We start from the raw sequence: 21,198 nt of genomic DNA, 5'->3' as shown, positions 1-21,198 counted from the left end.
GCTCAGATCGCATGGCTAGTTTAATCTCTTCTGAATGCTATAACATAGTATTGGTATTAAATACAGTTTTCAATAATAGTTACTTGTTTACTTGTCATTTCCCCCCTATTCTGTTGGGGTTCCTAAGTGCAGAAATAATGTCTATAGCATCTGTCGTTCTGCACATGATGGGTAGAATGGTTCAGTGAATGAATGAACAAAGAATCATGAATTCAGAAAATTAAAGAGAAAACATTAGAGTTTTATGAAAAGTAGAAGTAGCATATAAAGCCAAATTTTGGGGGATAAATTTGTTGTGCCTAAATTTTTTAATTTCTAAATAGTGCTATAGATTTTAAAGATTCAGACAGTCAAATGGAATTCCTGGTGCTCTCTGAGTTATAGGTGATGATACTGGATATGGTTCAAATCATTTACACATGCTAAATATTCTTTATAGCAGTTTATACACTTTTCCCTCACTGCACAACCATAATTTGGCTTCAGAAAGTTTGATTGTATGTAAAAACAATGTAGGCTGTTGTTATTTTCCATCATAATTAATGTAAACTCAGTAGTGTTCTTATTAACCAAAAAGTAAACTCAACCAGTGAGCTATAAATGTAGAAAATATTCGTTCCTAGTTATATTCTGTAGGTGAATTAATTCCATCATTGCATGAATAAAGTGTAAAAATTCCTACAGCAAGCAGAAACTTGATAGCTGCTATAACATTAGTGGGGATTTTCAGACTTTGCACATTAAAGCGAATTTGTAGTGTTTTCAGTGCATTTGGGAGCTATTTCTGCGTAAAATAAGGACAGTTATATACATAAAGCATTGCATTTTACTGTAATAACACGGGATATAAAAACACTTAGAGCAGAGTACAAAGTGATTTTTAAGTGAAAAGCATGATGGGAAAAATTGACTTACAGTTTTGTGCTCTGACCCAAAAGCCTAATTGCCTGAAGCAGTAATTTATTGTAAGAGATTCATGCATATCAAAGAAAATAGGGACTCCATAGAAACATCTACAGTTGTCAAAAAAGAAGAATTTCACAAATTTTATTTCAAGATTGGATGTACAATTTCTCCATTCTATCACTTACTGCATTTATTTACATGTTCCATTATGAACCTAATGGTTGAGAACTTCTTGCATATTTTAGTTCTGTTTAGTTTCTGTTGACAGTGAATGGAAATAATTTTTGAAAACTGTCTCCACATTCACTTATTTACCAAGTATACCATATTTCATTGATTTCAGTGCTCATAATTTTCCATATTTTAAGATCTCTGACATCAGACTGTGTTATACAATCAATGGTTTATGATACTTCATTGGTAGCATTTTCCCTTTTTTCAGTGTTACCTAAAATTATGCATCTTACGTTGATTATGAACCAGGGTAAGCAAGGATATAATGCATTAAAAAACAACCTAAAATCTTAGCATGAGGGGGATGGGTGGTGGGGGCTTTGTACGACATCTCTTCACTCATTCTGTAAATGTCTGGTGTGGGTCAGCAGCAGAAGTCATGTAGTTTCAGGCTGTTGGAGGACTTCAGTCTGAACTTAGCCCTTTTTCCACAGCCCCCATAGCAGTGGGAAGGAAATGCAGTGAATAGCAGGCTGGTTTTAAAGCTCCCCTGCCCCCCCCCACACACACACACACACACACATACTTAGAGTCACTGAACTTCTGCTCAGATTTGAAAACAAGTTACATCTAAAAACCTGATTTCAGAAAGGTCAGGAAAGGAAAAGAGAATTGTATTTGTGAATAGAAGTAATAACACCATAGTTTACATTTTAGACTCACTGAAAGTTTGTGATTTGGTCACCTCTTTGGTAGACACATGCATAGAGTCACAGATGAATCAGACATATGTAACATTTATACATACTGTACAGGATCAAAAAGTAGTAAGTTCATGGAAATTCAGAAGACAGAAAAATTACTTCTGCCTAGGGGGATAGACTTCCGTTGGTGTATAATAAGGTCATATCAGAGAGCACACCACAGGAAGGAAAATCAGGAAAGTGGGAAGAAGCAGGGGGTACTCTGCTAGTAAGAGATGCAGAGATTAACCCGTGTTAAACACGGGTTCTCAGCCTCAGCATTGTTGACATTTTGGGAAGGATAACTCCTTGTTGTCGGGGCTGTCCTACGCGTTGTAGGATGTTATTAGCATCCTGGTCCACATGATGCCAATAGTACCCCTGCAGCCCTGCTGATCCAAAATATCTCCTGTGGGACAGATTCGCTCCTGGTTGAAAACCACAGGTCTGGACAGATTGAAGCCAGTAAGAGCAGTTGGGAACCTGGGTCAAGTGCGAGAACTCAAATTAAAGTAGTTTCACAAGACAGAGGAAGAAACGATTGCTAACAGATTTCAGAGTTGGAATCGACAGGACTTGGTGAGTAAATGTAGGGGTGAGGGAAGAACCAGAGGTAACTGTGTATGTGAAAATCTGGATGACTGGGAAGTGGTACCACCACTGCAACTAGAGGACACAGGAAACGATGCACAGTTGGCAGAAGTAATGTTGAATTGGATTTGGGTTATATTGAGTTTGAGATCCTAGTAGAATGTCTATGTGAACAGCCTGGCATATACGGAAATGTAGGCATGGAGCTTGGGAAAGAGCTTAGGCCCAGAGATTTTATGCAGATTTGGAAATCCTCTCTTTGCAGGTTAAAGCCACCAGAAGAGATAAGCTTTTTAGGAGAAAGTTTAGATGTGCAAAGAGGAGAGGGCAGAGAGCATATACTCTTGGATATACTTTCATTTAAAGAATAGGAGAAGAGGTTGAGGAGTGATTCCTGAAGTAGAAGTGAGTACCTAGCACAGAGTAGGTTCTCATGTCATGGGACTTGAAAAGAATTTCCAGAAGGAGCAGACCAGTGTTGTAGAGATTAAGACAGAATATAGGACTGAGAAAAGCCTTTGAATTTAAGAGAATGGGATGAGAAATTATATCTACTACTGTATATCCAGTACTATACTATAATCTCTCAATTGTCAGAGTAGCCTTGTTATTATCCCCATTTTACAGATTGGAAAACTGATATAGATGAGGCCAACTATCTAAGTGGTGCACTAGAAATCATGGGTGGTCATTAAGAGAGCAGTTTTTCTAGAGTTTGGAGCAGGGAGCAGAAAGAAAAGCCACATTACCAGGGTTTAGACAGTGAGTATATGTTTTCCCTCTTCTGGAAATGGCCTTTTCCTCTTGTCTGCATTGTAAACCACTCGTCCTTCAATAACCAGGCGCTAAGCCTTCCTCCTCATCTTTTGTATCCTGGCCTGTCTCTGCTCCCTCAGCAATTTGTACATACATTTGCTATAGCATTTACCAACCGTAATGGGTTTACCTGATGTTATTTCCTGTGTTCTTCAGGGCCAGGTCCTGTGTTTTATTCATCTTTGAAATTCCAGTCGTGCCTGGTGTATATTAGAACAGTGGTTTTCAGCTCTAGCTGCGCCTTAGAGTCAACTGGAGAGTTTATAAACAAACATGGTGCACAGGTTTCACTCGTGGGAGAGGCCTGAAGCCTCTCTACTTCTTTAATTAAAAAAAAAAAAGCTTCCTGGATGGCGTGAATGTGCTGCAAGGGTTGAGTCTCACTGCACTGTGGTGCTCAATAAATGTTGATGAAAGGATAAGAAACGGAGACAGAAAGTGTAACTTATTACTGAAAAAAATTGGTAGTGAAGCAAAAGAGAAAGACTAGGTATTATAACTTCATTTTGTACTGCTGTTTCATTTTAGGGATACTTTTTTTTAAGATGGAAAAAACTTAGGAGTGTCTGTGAGCTGAGGGGAATGATTCAGATCAGAGAAAGAAATAGAAAATGTAAGATAAATAAGAGTTTATGTAACTTTTTCAGTTACTGATGTCTACTTTGGATTTGTGGGTTTCTTAATATTTTCAATAAATGATAAAAATATTTAAAGAAAAACTGATGTTGAATTTACTAGATGACCTAGTTTTAGGTTAAGTGATGTTGGCCCTGTTTTTAATTACCATTCAAAATATAATTATAAAGGAAAAAATTCTTAAAGAAACTTGTCTGTAACACAGACATGCAGTAGTGATCACTTGATCATAAACTATTTAAATATGATAGAGTTTTAAAAGTGCTTTTCTCTTATTTTACTTGTAATTCTCAAAAAGGCATAGGCAGTTTTTAGAGTCATGGGAAATGATGTCAAATAATACTTACAGTTGAAATGGAAAAATGCATAATAGCTCTTTAACTTTACCAGCCATCGCTAAGATAGTGACCCTTTTTGGTATCATATTTCTTGAGAATCAGGTGAAACCTATGAAGAAACTGTAGAATTCAAAATGTAGACATTTCATTGCTGTGGGATTTCTTAAGAAGATGACTTTGGAATGGTCAGCTTGAGTTTATTCAGTCTGAGCGCTGCGATTTCCTTCTGACAGATTGTACACAGATAAAGGACATGGTGAGTAGAGGGAAAACATCTGATCAGAGCCCTTAATTTAAGCAAGAATGTCCCAATACTTTTAAAGGAGACTGAGGCAAATGCCCTACATAGTATAGATTCATGCCAAAATATTTATCTGTAATTCAGAATGAAAGTCGGAGGTCCTTAATTTTTGTTTCTTTAAAATTTTACCTTTAGGGATGGCCCCATGGCTCAGGTGGTTGGAGCTCCTGCTCCTAACGCAGAGGTCACTGGTTCGATTCCCACATGGGCCAATGAGCTGCTCCCTGTAAGCTAAGATTGTGGACAAGGCTCTCCCTGGAGCTGGGCTGCTGTGAGCAGCCTGAGGTCGGCATGTGCTGCCATGAGCCGCTGGTGGCCAGCGTGAGTGGCCGGCAGCTGGCGAGCGCTGCTGTGAGCAGTCCACCGACCAGCGGGGGCGAGGGAGCGCAAGGCTCATAATACCAGCATGGGCCAGGGAGCTGTGTCCTACACAACTAGACTGAGAAACAACAGCTTGAACCGGAATGGGGGGGGAGGCAGAAGAAGGGGGGAATTTTTACCTTTGAATTTTTTACTGTATTTTTCATTAGAAAAGCAATAGGTTGTATAAATATGTTTTTGTGGATTTTCAGCAATAAAAATTTAAAAATTTATGACTTAATTAGAAAATAAACTAATATATCATTCCTTAATTATCGTGGTTACTATGTTGTTAGTATGTGTGCTGCCGAAGCGAGCACAATTACTACATTTTTAAATAAACATTGATGCATACAGACAAATCATAAGATATGCTATCATATATATGCAGTTGTTTTGCATTTTTTTTAGTTACGATCTAATTTACCTGCCAGGCAGTGCAAGTCTTAAACCATCAGTTTGATGGATTTTCACGATTATATACACCCCTGCAAGCATTCGTTCACTCAAAACAAGATAAAGAACGTTTTCTATCCTCAGAAAATTCCCTCATGCCTCTGTCTGATCAATCCCTGCACCCTTTTCTCAACTGTACTCGTAACTGTTATCCCTATAGATTAGCATTCCCTGGTTTTGAATGTCATGTAAATGGAGTCACACAGTGTTTTGAGTGTGCATCTGGCTTCTTTCCACTCAGCTGGTTTTCAGATTTGTTCATGGTGTTGCCTGTACCAGTCCCCGTTTGTTTAGCCGTTTCCTCCTGGTGGACATTTGGGACTGTTATGAACAGGCTGCTGTGAACACCCTGTGCCGTCTTTGTGTGGACATACGCATCCATTTATCTTACGCAAATGCCTAGTTATGAAATTGCTGGGTCATAAAAGAAAGCTTTTGAAGTCAGTGATTTTGGTAGGTTAAATAAAGATAAGTTCTTTGTCATTTGAAAATTTGTATTAAATAGTTAACACCCTCCTCAAACACAATTTGTGTAGATGTTTAATGATAATTTAAAGTGAAGCAGGGCGGCTGGTTGGCTCAGTTGGTTACAGCGCAGTGCTCATAATACCAAGGTCGCCGGTTCAATTCCCACGTAGGCCAGTGAGCTGCACCCTCTACAGCTAAGATTGAAAAATCAGTGACTTCACTTGGAGCTGACAGGTCTCAGAAAAACACACTGTTCCCCAGTATTACCCAATAAAAATAAAAAGAATTAATAAAATAAAAATAAAGTGAAGTTAAATCTGTTTAGCCATAGATAAAACATCAAAAAAAGTACCCATTGACTTTATTTTTATGAAGGCTTAAACTAGTACAGTTTGTTGAGCCTCAAAAATCATGAGTTGGTTCAAACAATTGTAAACAAACAAAAATCGTAGATATGATCATACCTTAATTAGAACTCAAGTAATTAGAATCCTCTATTCAACCCAAAAGTGCTTAACTTGACTTCAAGGAGACAATGGCTCATGGTGAACTGCAACAATGCCTGAATAACCCCACTAGAATTTTTGTGTACAAAAAATGAATTATTCATTACTTACTATGGATAACCATTGGAAGTCTTTAAACAAATCAAGTTGTTTGTGAGAAGAAATGGAATATTAATTTAATGTCACATTACTTACATTAATATTTTCTTAGTGTTAGCCAGTGCCTCTGTTATAACAGGATAGTTATCTCTTGCTGCCTCCTATTATTATTGAATATTCAGAAGTTCCTTTAGCAAGTTACATTCTTGTGCTTACTACAAGAATGAATGATGACTGCTAAATCCTTTAGATAATTTTCAGAAGGATTTTTGGAATTTATTAAAATGTATGACATGTGTTCTTTATATCCCTGACTGAAATCACGAAGTAACTCACGTTTAAAAAAATAATGCTGGGCCAGGCCCCGGTGGCTCAGGTAGTTGGAGCACAGTGTTCATAACACCAAAGTCACCGGTTCGATTCCCACATGGGCTAGTCAGCTGCACCCTCTACAGCTAAGGTTGTGAACAACCGCTCTCCCTGGACTTGGGCTGCCGTGGGCTGCCCAGGATGCTGTGTGCTGCCGTGGGTCGGCAGACGGCGAGAACTGCCGTGAGCTGCCGTGAGCTGCTGTGAGCTGCTATGAGCGGCCGACCAATGACTGGCAACCGACTGCCTCAGGGCTGGGGGAGCGCTAAGGCTCATAATACCAGCAGGGGCCAGGGAGCTGTGTCCTACACAACTAGACTGAGAAACAAGCAGCTTGAACCGGAGTGGGGGCGGGGTGAGGGTGGGGGTGGGGGAGGCGGAAGAAGGGGGGGGGGGAATAGTGCTGAATATATGATACTTTTTTTTTTTTTTGGTCCAGTGGGGAAAAGTACATTTAAAGAAATAGTATTATTAGAATGTTTATCCGTAGGACAATGTAATAAAAAAAATATGTCTCTGTCCCACATCATACACAAAAATCAATCCCAGGGGGATTAAAGACCTAAACGCAAAGAGCAAAACTTTAAAGTTAGAAAAAATGTAGAGACAATCTCCACAAACCTGGTGGATAAGAAATTTTTTTTCCACTCTCTATTTGACTATGTTTAGGGATTTCTCTTACATAACCATAGCACAATTATCAAAATCAACAAATTAAACGTTTATTAAATGCTATTATCTAATCTGCAGACCCTGTTCACATTTCACCAACTGCTGGTCCAGGATCCAGCCCAGGATCATACTGAGTTGTGTTGTAGTGTCTCTGGTCTTCTTTGACCTGGAACGGTTTCTCAGCATTGTTTGTCTTTCCAGACCTTAACAGTTTGAAGAGTACAGACTAGTAATTTGTAGACTGACTCTTAATTTCAGTTTGTATAACATTTCCTCCTGATTAGATTCAGCCTATGAATTTTTGGCAGGAGTATCCCGGAAGTGATGTTGTGTCCTCAGGTATACCCTCTCAGGAGACCTGTTACTTAGGATAACCCATCATTTAGTAAATGTGGTACGTGGCAGGTTTCCTCATGGTAAAATTACTGTTTATCCCTTTGTAGTTAAGTGGCTTGTGGAAAGATATTTTCAGACCATGTGAGTCTACTGTTGTTTTCTCATAACTTCTACCCGTCAATTTTAGCATCCATAGGTGATTTTCTAATTCAGTCATTCCTTTTATTTATTAGTTGAAATTCTACTATAAGAAAATACTTTCCCTTTTTCTCCCATTTGTTCATTCATTTACATTAATATGGACTTTGGATTCTTATTTTATTCTTATTTTATCATAATTATCATTATTTAATCTGTTTTTTGAATTGTAGAATGCTTTTTTTTTAAAAACACATAAGAAAAAGTACAAAAATAAAGTTCAACAGTGAGTAAATACTTTTGTCTTATCTCAGGCAGTTGATGGGAAGAAATTTTTTCCTCAGGGCTACTGTATACTAACATTTTGGATATTGTTTTGCATACACTATTTTATGTATAAGTAACTTTATATTAACAGTCACTTGTGTTGTCTGCTGTTTTACAAGAAGCACAACAGAATGGGACATACTTTTTATGCTATGTTTACCTTTTGTATGTCTTATATAAAATAACGTTTGGACCCAAATAGAAGAAAAATACAGTGCTTTCAGCTTTTAGCCCAGATTAATACATTAAGGTCAACATTAATAAGGTTAACTTTTTAAAGCTATACTTCTTGGTGCAATTGTTATGAGGCGTACCTGTCAGCTGCCAATGACTAACAGATAAGAAAGAGTTACTCTCCGGCTAGCTACACTTTCCCAACAAAACCACGCCCCCCTCCAATTTAGAATTGCAGTTTAGAAGTACAATAATAGTAACAATAATAGTAATAACTCTTACCTGAATCTGACTCCAATTTAGAAGGACTTGATTTCGAGTATCATGTGAAAGGAGATGGTGGTTAATGCAGAATAATTAGCAGTGGGCCTAGGAATGTATCTAATAATTCACTGGGCTCTAACAGAAAAAAACTATAATATTCCCGGGGTAAATAGACTATAGCTCTATGTGTGCTAGAGAAACTTTGAGGAAATATGTTTTGAGTTATTTTCAGAAATTTGTCTACTCTTGGGACATCTTCTTGTTAACTCTTTTCCTTGGATTTAAAATTAAACAAAAAGTTGGCTAAGAAGCATGGATGTAGGGAAATACTGAGTCGATAGCAGAGTTTAGAAAATACCTTGATGACTGAACAATTTTTTAGGAAGACAAGTAAGCCTTTACTGTTGGACACACTTTCTTTTCTCTAGCACTTAAGAAGTACAAAAATCAGATTCTTCTCTGGTGAAATTCTCAAAAACCAGGTTAGAATACTTTAGGCATAGCTGGTATGTAATCAGCTTGTGGTTGGGGTTTTCAGCCAGACTGCTCCCATGACCTCCCAACCCTACTGGTACTTTTGACCCACCATTTGCTTTGGATATTGTGAGCAGTCTATTAACTCCTTTGCTTAATGCGTGCATTTAGTGTAATAGCAATGGCAATTACCAGTAGGATAAAAATAGAGATCATTTTTGTTTTAGAACTGACTAAAATTCTAAATGGTATGTGCCTTTTTTGGAAGCAACTAATATTTTTAAAACTCAGCAACTAGTTAGTCACATCACTAAATAATGCTGTGTGTGTCCAGTTTTATAGGTAGTGTGTAAGTCATTAGGAGTATTACAAAATTACCTCAAAATTCTACAAGTTTTCAAAAAAAGCATTTGATAAATTCATCAGCAGATCACCACAATTTTATTTGTTGCCTTTAGTAGTGATTAAGACTTTGTTTTAAATGCTTCTAACAGCTCCTTACCTCAATAGGAAGGAAGGGGGGAAGGAGAAGGAGATTAAGACTTTCACATAAGATTCCAGTGTTATGTTTACCATGCACTGTTTTTCTATAACCTTGCCTGCTTCAGAGTTATTCTTTATGTTTTGCCTTTTAATTTTAATAGTCCTCAAGTATTTTAGAAGAAAATAATTTGAATACACATAAAACATTTTTAATTAACATATTAATAGTATCCCTGCCCTTTTTCTGATAATTTTCAACTATGTGTAGATTCATGTAACCACTACCAAAATCTAGATATAATGATGTTCTGTCACCCCAAAAAAACTTCCTCATTTTCTCTTTCCCTCTTTTCTCCCTTTGTATTCACACCCTGCCCCACCTCTCCTCCCAGACCCTGCAACTATGGATCTGTTCTCCATTGCTATGATATTGCTTATTGGAGAATGTCATATAAACGGTGACATATATTATTACTGTGTACGCTTTTGAGACTGCTTTCTTTCATTCAGCATAAGGCTTTTGAGAGTCATCCAAATTGTTGCAAGTATTCCTAATTTGTTCCTTTCCTTTGCTGCGTTGTATCCCATTGTGTAGAACACCATCATTCATACACACATTTGTGGACATTTGGGTTGTGAGTTGTCTTCAGTTTTGAGCAACTGAACATAGATTTGCATTTTTCTAGGATAGATAACCTGGGAGTGGAGTTGTGCTATTATTCTGTGTGCTTAACTTCTTAAGAAATTGCCAAACTTGTATACTGGGTTAGTAAGGATTGTAGTTTTAGTAACATATCTAAGACTTTTTTGCCTAACCCTAGGTCATGAAGATTTTCTTTTCTTTTTTTTTTTTTTTCTGTTTTACATTTATAGCTATGGTAATTTTTTAATAAGGTGTGAAGTTTAGATTGAGATATATTTCTTTGCTAAGGGATATCTAATTGTTTGAATATCACTTGTTGAAAAGATATCTTTTCTCCCTTTAATTGTCTTTGCATGTTTGTCAAAACTTTTGGACGCGTGCGCGCGCGTGTTTGAACTCTCAGTTATGTTCCATTGTGTATCCCTTCACTAGTACTGTCCTAATGACTGTAGATTTATATAGTAAGTCAAAATCAGGTAGTGTGAATTCTTCAACTTTGTTATTTTTCAGAATTGTTTTGGCTATTGTAGTTCATTTGCCTTTACTACTTTGCATATACTATTAAGGGTATGAAGTAGCATATTTCATTTCCTCTCTTTATAGCCTACCCCAAATCTTACCTTTTTAATAGCATGGTGTGTATTCATGTGTGTGTGTTATTTGGGACATCAGAGTGATTTTTTTATCTTGCTTGCATTTGAGCAGAAGAGGTCTAAATGCATGGCCAAAATAATCTGCATTTATTGCGTTTTTCAAACATGGAAAAATAACATAGGAAACATATCAATGTTAGAATCAGCTTGTTGGTATATATGCAAAAACTCCTGCTGGGATTTTGATTGGGCTTCCACTGACTCTATAGAATAGTTTGGGGAAAATTACCTTCATGATACTAAATCTTCCAGTCCGGAAATATATTTTTAACATATCTCTCCATTTATTCAGCCCTTCTTTGATTTCGTCCATCAGTGTTTTGTGTAGTTTTCAGTATACTGCCTCTGCACTTACTTTGTTAGCTTTATACCTAGGTCATTTTTTTTTTTCACTTCCTTGGGGTTTTTTTTTTTTTTTTTTTTTTTTTTTTTGGTAAGCAATCATGTCTGCAAATAGAAAGTTTTATTTTAGTTATGAAATCCCTTTGATTTCTTTTTCTAATCTTACCTCACTAAGACCTTAGTAGGATGTTGAATAAGTGGTGAAGATAGACATTCTTGTCTTATTCCTTAGTTTAGGGGTAAAGCCTTTAGTCCTTGGCCCTTAAGGGTTATGTTAGTTATAGGTTTCTTTGTAAATACCTTTCATCAAATTAAGGACATTCTCTTCCTAGCTTGCTAAGAGTATTCATCATGATTAGATGTTGAATATCAAATAATTTTTCTGCTTCTGCTGAAATGATCTGTGGATATTCATCTTTAATCAGTTGATAATTGTGAATTGGTGTCATTCATTTTTAAATATTGAAACAGCCCTACATTTCCATTAAAAACTATTTAGTTATGATGTGTTATCCTTTCTATATAGTATTGCTAGATTCCACTTGCTAATATTTTATTGAAGAATTTTGCATCTATGTTCATGAGAGATTTGGGTCTGTGAATTGTGCTAATCTAAAAATCAAAGACCAAAGTGAGAGGCAACAAGCATTTATTTGAGATCAAAAAAGAATAGCTATTTGGGAGGCACTGATTCAAGCAGAAACCCAAATAGTGTAATGTTCCAATTAGGAGACAAAGGCAGGTGGTATTTATGAGAGGGAAGGGGAACAATCATATCAATGGAAGGCATTTCTATTGGTGCAGATAGGCTAACAGAGTGGCGAATTCTAAACTGTTTTTAATTTTCAGTCTGGTAGTCGTCAGCCCTGTAGTCATAATATCTGCTTTCTTGTTATCTTTGCAAGTAGTTGTTTGGCATACAGTGTTGCTTTAGGCCCAGTCCAAAGGTTATTTTGCCCTGTGTTAATATTCCAAAGATTTGAGGCATAAGTGCCAAGCAGTTCCTCTGGGATGGCAGCTCCTGCTTCATTTTAAAGTAACTCTGATTATACTATTTTTCTACAGTTGTGTTTCTTGAATTATTTTAGTCTTTGGTATAGGATGGTGCTATTCTTTAAAATTAGTTGGAAGGTGTTCTTTCTTTCTTAAATACTGGGTATAAGAAAACCTGGAGTTTTATTTGTTGGAAAGCTTTTAACGATAATTTGTTTAATAGATCTAGGTTCTCTGTTTCTTGAGTGAATTTTGTATTTTGTGTCTTTAAGGGAATTTGTCTGTTTCACTTAAGTTATTACTGACATTTTAAATACCAAAAAAAAATTATTTATTTTGAAACAGTTGTTTGTTGGCTACACTGTTACATTCTGCCAGATTCATCTTTTGGTGGCTGGGTTTTACCCATTCCACCAAAACTTTTAAATCTGAGAAGCAGCATAATGTAGTGAATAAAAGTAGATTCAGGAATCAGTTACTTAGCTTCTGCTTCAGTTACCTCATCTAAAAAACGTGCAAATATAATATTAACCACCTCATAGGGTTGTTTTGAAGAGTTGAATCCATGTAGAGTGCTTGGCAAACACTAATGTCAATTATCCCACTTTTGTTATCATCTTAATTATTATTTCTCAGTGGTATCTAATAACAGTCATAGATTTTGCTTAAAACTTGAGAGTTCTAGACTATAAAGCCTTGTTTCTTTGAACTGACATTTTCTAACCTTTTCAAGACTTTGTCACCTACTCGTGTGGGGCCTCTACCGAGGAACATCTTTCATCTGTCTTCTGAAAACTACATGTGTACTTAGATGCATATACACACAACATACAGAGGGTGCCAAAAAAATATACACATTTTAAGGTAGGAAACTGTATTAAAATTGTAATACTCAATGGGCGGCCGGTTGCTCAGTTGATTAGAGCGTGTGCTCTTAACAACAAGATTGCTGGTTGGATTCCCACATGGGATGGTGGGCTGCATATCCCGCAACTAGATTGAAAATGGGGACTGGGCTTGGAGCTGAGCTGTGCCCTCCACAACTAGATGGAAGAACGACGACTTGACTTGCAGCTGATAGGTCCTGGAAAAGACACACGGTTACCCAATAAAATTCACACAAAAGAACGTAATGTATGCTGATAACAAAAGGTGAATACAAGTTACGTTTGACTTCTGCAATTACAGGAAGTGCTCAAAGTGGTGACCATCAGTGTCCAGACACTTGTGATTACACGAACTACTGCTTGAGCAATGTTGACCAAAGTGTCCACTTGTATACATTTTTTTTGGCACCCCCGTATATACACAAACATATACAAGGTTGTATAATTAAGTTCCTGAACTCATCCTAGAAAAAGCTGCATATCTCACTGCTGAATATCACTACAGTCACCTTCGAAGTACACCCCTTGGGAAGCTACGCACCTACACCAGGGCCTAGTCCACCCTTCAAAGCAATTTTGAAACTTTCTGGAATGGTCATTAGAGCTGTCATCGTATTACTCTTGATGTCCTGAATGTCATCCAAATGTCTTCCTTTCAATATTTCCTTTATCTTTGGGTAAAGAAAGAAGTCATTGGGGGCCAGATCAGGGAAGGTGTTCCAATACGGTTACTTGTTTACTAGCTAAAAACCCTCACAGACAGCGCCATGTGAGCTGGTGCATTGTCGTGATGCAAGAGCCATGGATTGTTGGTGAAAAGTTCAGATCATCTAACTTTTTCACGCAGCCTTTTCAGCACTTCAAAATAGTAAACTTGGTTAATTGTTTGTCCAGTTGGTACAAATTCATATGAATAATCCCTCTGATAGCAAAAAAGGTTAGCAACATTGGGGCAGCAAGTTCGCGAACTTAGTTGTCAGACCTTGTATAAGTCTTTTCTTTCCATTGTTTTTAGTTTCCACATCAGAGAATTGACAGTGCTAATAAAGTGGGAAAGATGAAAATAAGTCAAGGTTTTCTTTTTGTCTAGGATTGTCTCTTAATTCAGCAAATACATGAATATGCATTTAAAAATCACCTGGAAAGCTTGTATATATGGTGTTTTCAGAGCCGCATTTCCAGAGTCTGTGGGGCCCATAATTGTGCATTTTGGACAAAATCACTGAAACTGCTTGTTTAGGGACTACACTTTCAGGAACACGGTCTGAACTTAGTCAGAGGATGCTGTGTAGTAGTTGGAAAACTATCATAAATACTCAAGACTTCTTCACTAAACTGTAATATGAGGCATACCATTTAACTTCTCAGATATAATTTAATTAGTGATTAATCTCTTTCGCAAATATAGCCTTTATTCTCTTAAATATATCTCTCAGTACACCTGTTGATATTTTGTCTCTTACATTTGAACTAAAATTTCCTAAGAAGTGGGGAAGGCCATTCTTTCCCTCTTCCTTTCTATATCTTTCACTAATTTGAGACACATAAATATGTTTTCTTCATTATACCTAAGTGCATCTTACTTCTTCACACATACAAATTTCCTTGATAATTTTTTTCCATTTTAGTTTAAAGGAAAAATTTGCTGATTTGTGTGTGTGTGTGTGTGTGTGTCTCACACACACACTAATAAGCAAATTATATATGGGGGGGGTACGTGGGTGCTTCGGATTCTTAAATGCATTAAATTATATATGTATATTTTTCTTTTTCTCCTACCTCCCCGCCACCCTCAACTTCTGGCAACCACCAGTCTCTGTTCTCTATGAGTTTGGCAGCTTGGGTTTTTTAGTTGGTTGGCTGGTTGGTTGGTTGGTTGGTTGGTTGGTTGGTTGGTTGGTTGGTTGGTTGGTTTAGACACCACATAAAAGATCTGAGGCATTTGTCTTTCTCTGTCTGACTTATTTCGCTTAGCATAATGCTCTCACAGTCCATCTATGTTGTCACAAATGGCAAGATTTCATTCTGTTTGATGGCTGAATAATAGTCTATTGTGTGTTTGTGTGTGTGTGTATTTATGTGTCACAATTTATTCATTCCTCCATTGCCGGACTCTTAAGTTGTGTCCATACCTTGGCTGTTGTAAATAATGCTGCAATTAATGTGGGGTACAGATATGTTTTTGAGTTAGTGTTTTCATTTTCTTCAGATAAATACCTAGAAGTGGAGTTGCTGAATCATATGGTAGTTCCTTTTCTAGTTTTTTGAGGAACCTCCATATTGTTTTCCATAGTGGCTTCACCAATTTACATTCCTGCCAACAGTTATTTCTTGTCTTTTTGATAATAGCCATTCTAACAGAGGTGATGTTCATTGTGGTCTTGATTTGCATTTCTTTGATGATTAATGATGTAGAGTATCTTTTCATGTACTGGTTGGCCATCTGTATGTCTGAGAAAATGTCTGTTCAGATTTTCTGCCCATTTTTTAATCAGATTGGGGGGTTTTGCTATTGAGTTGTATGAGTTCTTTATATGTTTTGGATATTAACCCCTTATCAGCTATATGATTTGCAAATATTTTCTCCCATTCTGTAGGTTGCCTTTTCACTTTGTTGATGATTTCCTTTCTTGGTTGGAAGCTTTTAGTTTGATGTGGTCCCACTTGTGCATTTGTGTTTTTTGTTGCTTTTGCTTTTGGAGTCTGATTTTAAAAATTATTGCCAAGACCTATGTCAAGGAGCTTACCACCTATCTCTTCTTGTAGAAGTTTTATGGTTTCAGGTTTTATATTTTGAGTTAATTTTTATGCATGTTGTAAGATAGTGATCAAGTTTCATTCTTTTACGTGTGGCTGTCCAGTTTTCCAAACACCATTTATTGAAAAGACTGTCCTTTCCCCAGTGTATGTTCTTGGCTCCTTTGTCATAAATTGACCATATACCTATGGATTTATTTCTGGGATCTCTATTCATTGATCTGTGTGTCTTTTTTTTTTTTTTTTTTTTTTTTGCCAGTACCATACTGTTTTAATTAGTGTGGTTTTTTGTAATATAGTTTGAAATCAGGGAGCTTTCAGCTTTGTTCTTTCGCAAGATTGCTTTGGCTATTTGGGGTCTTTGTGATTCTTTACAGATTTTAGGTTTATTCTATTTCTGTGAAAAATGTTATTGGAATGTTGATCGGGATGGTACTGAATTTGTAGATTGCTTTGGGTAGTATGGATATTTTAATTATATTGATTTTTCCTATTCATGAGCACAGAATAGCTTTCCATTTATTTATATTTTAATTTCATTCATGTCTTGTAGTTTTCAGTATACAGGACTTTTACCTCCTTGGTTACAATTATTTCATTCTTTTTGGTGTAATTTTAAATAGAGTTGTTTCTTAATTTCTCTTTGTGATAGTTCATTCTTAGAAATGATTTTTGTGTATTGATTTTTATATCCTGTAACTTTACAGAATTCGTTTATTAGTTTTAACAGTTTTTTGATGAAGTCTTGAGGGTTTTCTCTGTATAATACGTCACCCGCAAAAAGTGATAGTTTTACTTCTTCCTTTTGAATTTGGATACCTTTTATTTGTTTGTTTCTTTTTTTTGTTTTTGTTTTTGTCTGATTGCTGTGGCTAGGACTTCCAATACTATGAGTATGTTGAATAAAAGAGGTGAGTGTGGGCATTCTTGTTTTGTTCCTGATCTTAGAAGAAAACTTTCAGCTTTTCACCTTTGAATGTGATGTTAGCTGTGGGCTTGTCATATATTTTCTTTATTTTGTTGAGGTACAGTCTCTCTCTAACTGCTTTGTTGAAAGTTTTTATCATAAATGGATGTTAAATTTTGTCAAGTACTTCTTCTGTATCTATTGAGATGATCATATGATGTTCCTTTATGTTGTGAATACGGTGTATCACTAACGGATTTGCAGGTGTTGAACCATCCTTGCATTCTGGCATAAATCCCACTTGGTCTTGGTATCTGATCCTGTTAATGTATTGCTGAATTCAGTTTGCTAATATTTTGTTGAGGATTTTTGTGTCTATGTTCATTAGGGATATTGGACTATAATTTTCTGTTCTTGTGGCACCCTTGTAATGCTAGCCTCATAAAAGCTTGGAAGAGTTTCCTCCTCTTGTGGTTTTGGAAGAATGAGAAGGATTTGTATTAATTTTTCTTTGAACTTTTGGTAGAATTTGTTAGTGAAGTCTGAACTATTGTTTTTTAGGAGGGTCTTGATTACTGATTCAATCTACTTACTTTTAATTGGTCTGTTCAGATTTTCCATTTCTTCCTAATTCATTCTTGGCAGGTTGTATGTTTCTAGGGGTTACCCTTTTCTTCTAGGTTGTCCAATTTGTTTGCAGGTATTATAATTGTTTATTGTAGTCTAATAATTCTTTCTATTTCTGTGGTATGATTTGTAACAGTTCCTCTTTCATTTCTGATTTTGTGTCTTTTTTTTCCTTGGCAAATCTAGTAAAGACTTGTCAGTTTTTATCCTTTCAAAGAACCATCTCTTAGTTTCCTCTCTATTGTCTTTTTAGTCGCTGTATAATTTATTTCTGTTTTAATTTTTGTTATTTCTTCCTACTAACTTTGGGTTTCATTTGTTCTTTTTCTAATTCCTTAAGGTGTAAAGTTATGTTGTTATTTGAGACTTTTATATATTTTGTATTTTTTAATCTACATTCAACCTATAATTGTGATTATACTAAATTATTAAACAATAATAAGCTTATTTTTAAAAAGTAATAAATTTAAGGTGTTTGAATGAAGAAGTGTCACTATCCCTAAATTTTTCTTAAGTCATTTTCAGTAGAACTTTAGAATGCCATAATTTTGTACTGTTTTTTTAATTTTAGCTGAGGCCTATGCTATGGAACATTTATATCTTCATTTCTATTTTAGGTGCGTATAGCAGCAAAGTTCATCATTCATGCCCCTCCTGGAGAATTTAACGAAGTGTTTAATGGTGAGTGTTTACTTTATAACACTAAGACTGGATATATAAAGCACTCTTTTTCTAAAGAATAAATTATATAACCAAAATAACTAAGTTAAGAAGATTATGTAGAAAAACCTGTATTTTCTGAACTACAGGAAAAGTTTCATCAGTCTGGATTTTATAATGGCTAGAATATAATGTACTTATGATATACCATGTTTCCCCAAAAATAAGATGTAGCCAGACAGTCAGCTCTAATACATCTTTTGGAGCAAAAATTAACATAAGACCCAGTCTTATTTTACTATAATATAAAACCGGGTATAATATAATATAATACAATTAATATAATACTGGGTAGGTCTTATTTTTTAGACCTAGGTCTTGTATTAGGCTAGGTCTTATTTTCGGGGAAATACAGTACATTATGTTTAATGGCTGTCCAATTTTACATTGTTTATAAGAACTATAGACTGTATTATATTAAACCAGTTTCTTAATGAGAGATGCTTTGTGTTATTTTCATTTAGTGAAAAAATTGTTGGATGTACTTTATGGTCGCAACTATGTAAAACAGCTAAGTGCATAGGAAAAATAATAACAGAAAATATACCAAAGCTACTGTAGAAATTTGGTTCTTTTGGGTGAAATTATGTGATTTTTTTTTTCCTTTATGTTTCACAGAGTGCTTGGGTTTTCCAATAAGTATTATCTTTAAAGTTATGTATTAATGATTAATAGGCACATGTCTACATAATCTATCTAAAATTAGGACAGAATTAAGAATCAACAAAAGTGAGATTATTAAATAAAGCAGCTACCACATCAAACTAGATACCTTCATCTTTTGTTTGAACATGTGCTGTCTGAAGACGGAAGTGCGTACATCTGCACTCTGTTCACAAGCGGGTTCTGGTTGAATCCCTTCTCTGCAGAGCACATGCACTTGAACTCGTGACAGCACCATCACACTCGAGGTGCAGCACTAAGCCTGCTGCAGATCTCAGCACACCCTCCTTGCTGTCACTTACCTCCATTTCAGGTCTTTGGAGATATGTTTCAGTCTGCCTGCATTGACTATGAAGGGTATAAAAGAACTTGTATTTCCATTTCATTTCCTCTTCTATTTCCTAATCAACTTTAAAATTAATGTCATGGTGTGTTTTTATACTTATTTGAGCCATCAGAGTGATTATTTGATCTTCCTCTTTTGTGGGGTGGGGGTGTTAATACATGACCAGAATAACCTGCATTCATTACACAGGAATTTCAAACATAGAAAAACAGTAATATATAAAAGATAACGTTTGTTTTGCAGATGTTCGGTTACTGCTTAATAATGATAATCTTCTCAGGGAAGGAGCAGCCCAGTAAGTATTATATATTATTAACATAACGAAAGTGACATGGGAAAATGTTTTAAAAGTGTTTTTTAAGCACCAATCCCTAAAAAAGATATTTGCACATCAAGTTCAAATATATAAATATGCATAGTATGTACTAGGCTAGAAGAGAAATATTTTTGATCACAGAGAGAAATAGGGACACAATTATAATATGAAATTGTCTATTTGTTGTGTGTTTGGGAGTGGCTTATATACTCAATACTAACTACATTTTGACTTTTGCAAAGTTGGGTAAAATTATTTTAGAAATTTTGGTTTTTGAAATTATGATTGTTTTAATTTTTATTCAGATTTTGCTTTATTGTTATATATTTGACACTAATGGATTTTTGAGGGTTAGGAGTTTATTTTGCTCATCCATAAATGCCTACTGTGATACCTGACATAGATATACCTAATAAATATTTACCAGATTTGTAAATGATTGAAAGAACTAGGCAATTCTAAAAGCCAGGGTGTCATCTTTGGACAGTGACCTGAATCATGCCTTGCCACACCTATCATAGGATTTCATAGAAATGGTCAATTCTCTTCCCCAACACCAACTCCCAAAATAAGGTCCGGGGACCCATATTTTAGGCTAACCAACTCCATTACTCTTTTGAAAATGGTGAAATTAAACAGATTTTTAGTGCCTTACAAAGAGTGTTTAGTAACCATCCGGTCACCTACTCTCATCCTAGTATGCTATCCAACATGTGACATCCTAACTAATGGGGGAAATGTGCTCTCATTCTATTTTGAAGGCTTCATCAAATAAATGTCCTTTACAGTTAATGGTAATGAAGGTAGAGGTTCAGCAGACTCCCAGGCATATCTGATTTCGCTTCTAATTTAAATTCCTGTATTTTTTAATAGCAGTTTTTATTTATTATTTTTTATTGGGGGAAAAATACACATTCAATGTATGATTACAAAATACTGTAAATGTTTAAATTTTTAAAAAAATGTATTACAGTAAAAGACATATTGCCATTAATCCCACTCAAAATACTACTCCTTGCTTTGAAAACACTTATCCCATCGTTCTTGCCACTTTCTGCAGCAGTCCTGGAAGTCCTCTTTCATATCTTTACTTCATCCTCCATCACAACAATGCTCCATGTCACACATCACTTGTGGTATGGCAGTTTCTGTCAAGTAAAAACATTACGGTGTGTTCTCATCCACTTTGTTCACTGGATCTGGCACCTGTGTGACTTCTGGCTCTTCCCCAAAGTCAAAATGATTCAGGACACTGAGGCAGCCACAACAGCACAACTAAAGATACTCACAAAAGAGGACTTCCAGAACTGCTTCTGAAAGTGGCAAGAACCATGGGATGAGTGAGTTCGGAACGAGGGGGGGTATATTGAGGGGGGTTAATGGCAATATGTCTTTTACTGTGATAAATTTTTAATTTAAACATTCACTGTATTTTTTTATTACACCATATAACGATCTCTATCATTTTGATCACTTTTTTGTGTACAGTTCTCTGGCATTAAGTACATTCACATTGATTGTTGTATGATCATCACCACTGTCCATCTCCAGAACGGTTTTCCTTTTTCCAAACTGAAACTCTGTACCCATTAAACAATAATTTCCTATTCCCCTTTCTCCCCAGCCCCTGACAACCACTGTTCTACTTTCTGTCTCTATGAATTTAACTTCTCTAGATACCTCATGCACTGTTTGTCCTTTTGAGACTCATTT

The 21,198-nt window shown here is 35.9% G+C and overlaps 1 protein-coding gene across 1 annotated transcript in view; it reads left to right on the top strand.

The window, feature by feature from the left end:
• CAPZA2 (capping actin protein of muscle Z-line subunit alpha 2) overlaps positions 1-21,198 on the top strand; it is a 47,096-nt gene that overhangs the window by 4,272 nt on the left and 21,626 nt on the right. Inside the window, exons 2-3 of the mRNA XM_019743218.3 lie at positions 18,058-18,121; positions 19,413-19,464. Of these exons, the coding sequence (XP_019598777.1) occupies positions 18,058-18,121; positions 19,413-19,464 (116 nt within the window). The remainder of the gene's footprint in view (positions 1-18,057; positions 18,122-19,412; positions 19,465-21,198) is intronic.

Source organism: Rhinolophus sinicus, chromosome 8, assembly GCF_057876585.1.
Source record: "Rhinolophus sinicus isolate RSI-liver-muscle chromosome 8, RSI-T2T, whole genome shotgun sequence".
Lineage (NCBI taxonomy): Eukaryota > Metazoa > Chordata > Mammalia > Chiroptera > Rhinolophidae > Rhinolophus > Rhinolophus sinicus.
Note: the sequence above shows the minus strand (reverse complement) of the source record. Positions and strands in the feature narration are given on the sequence as shown.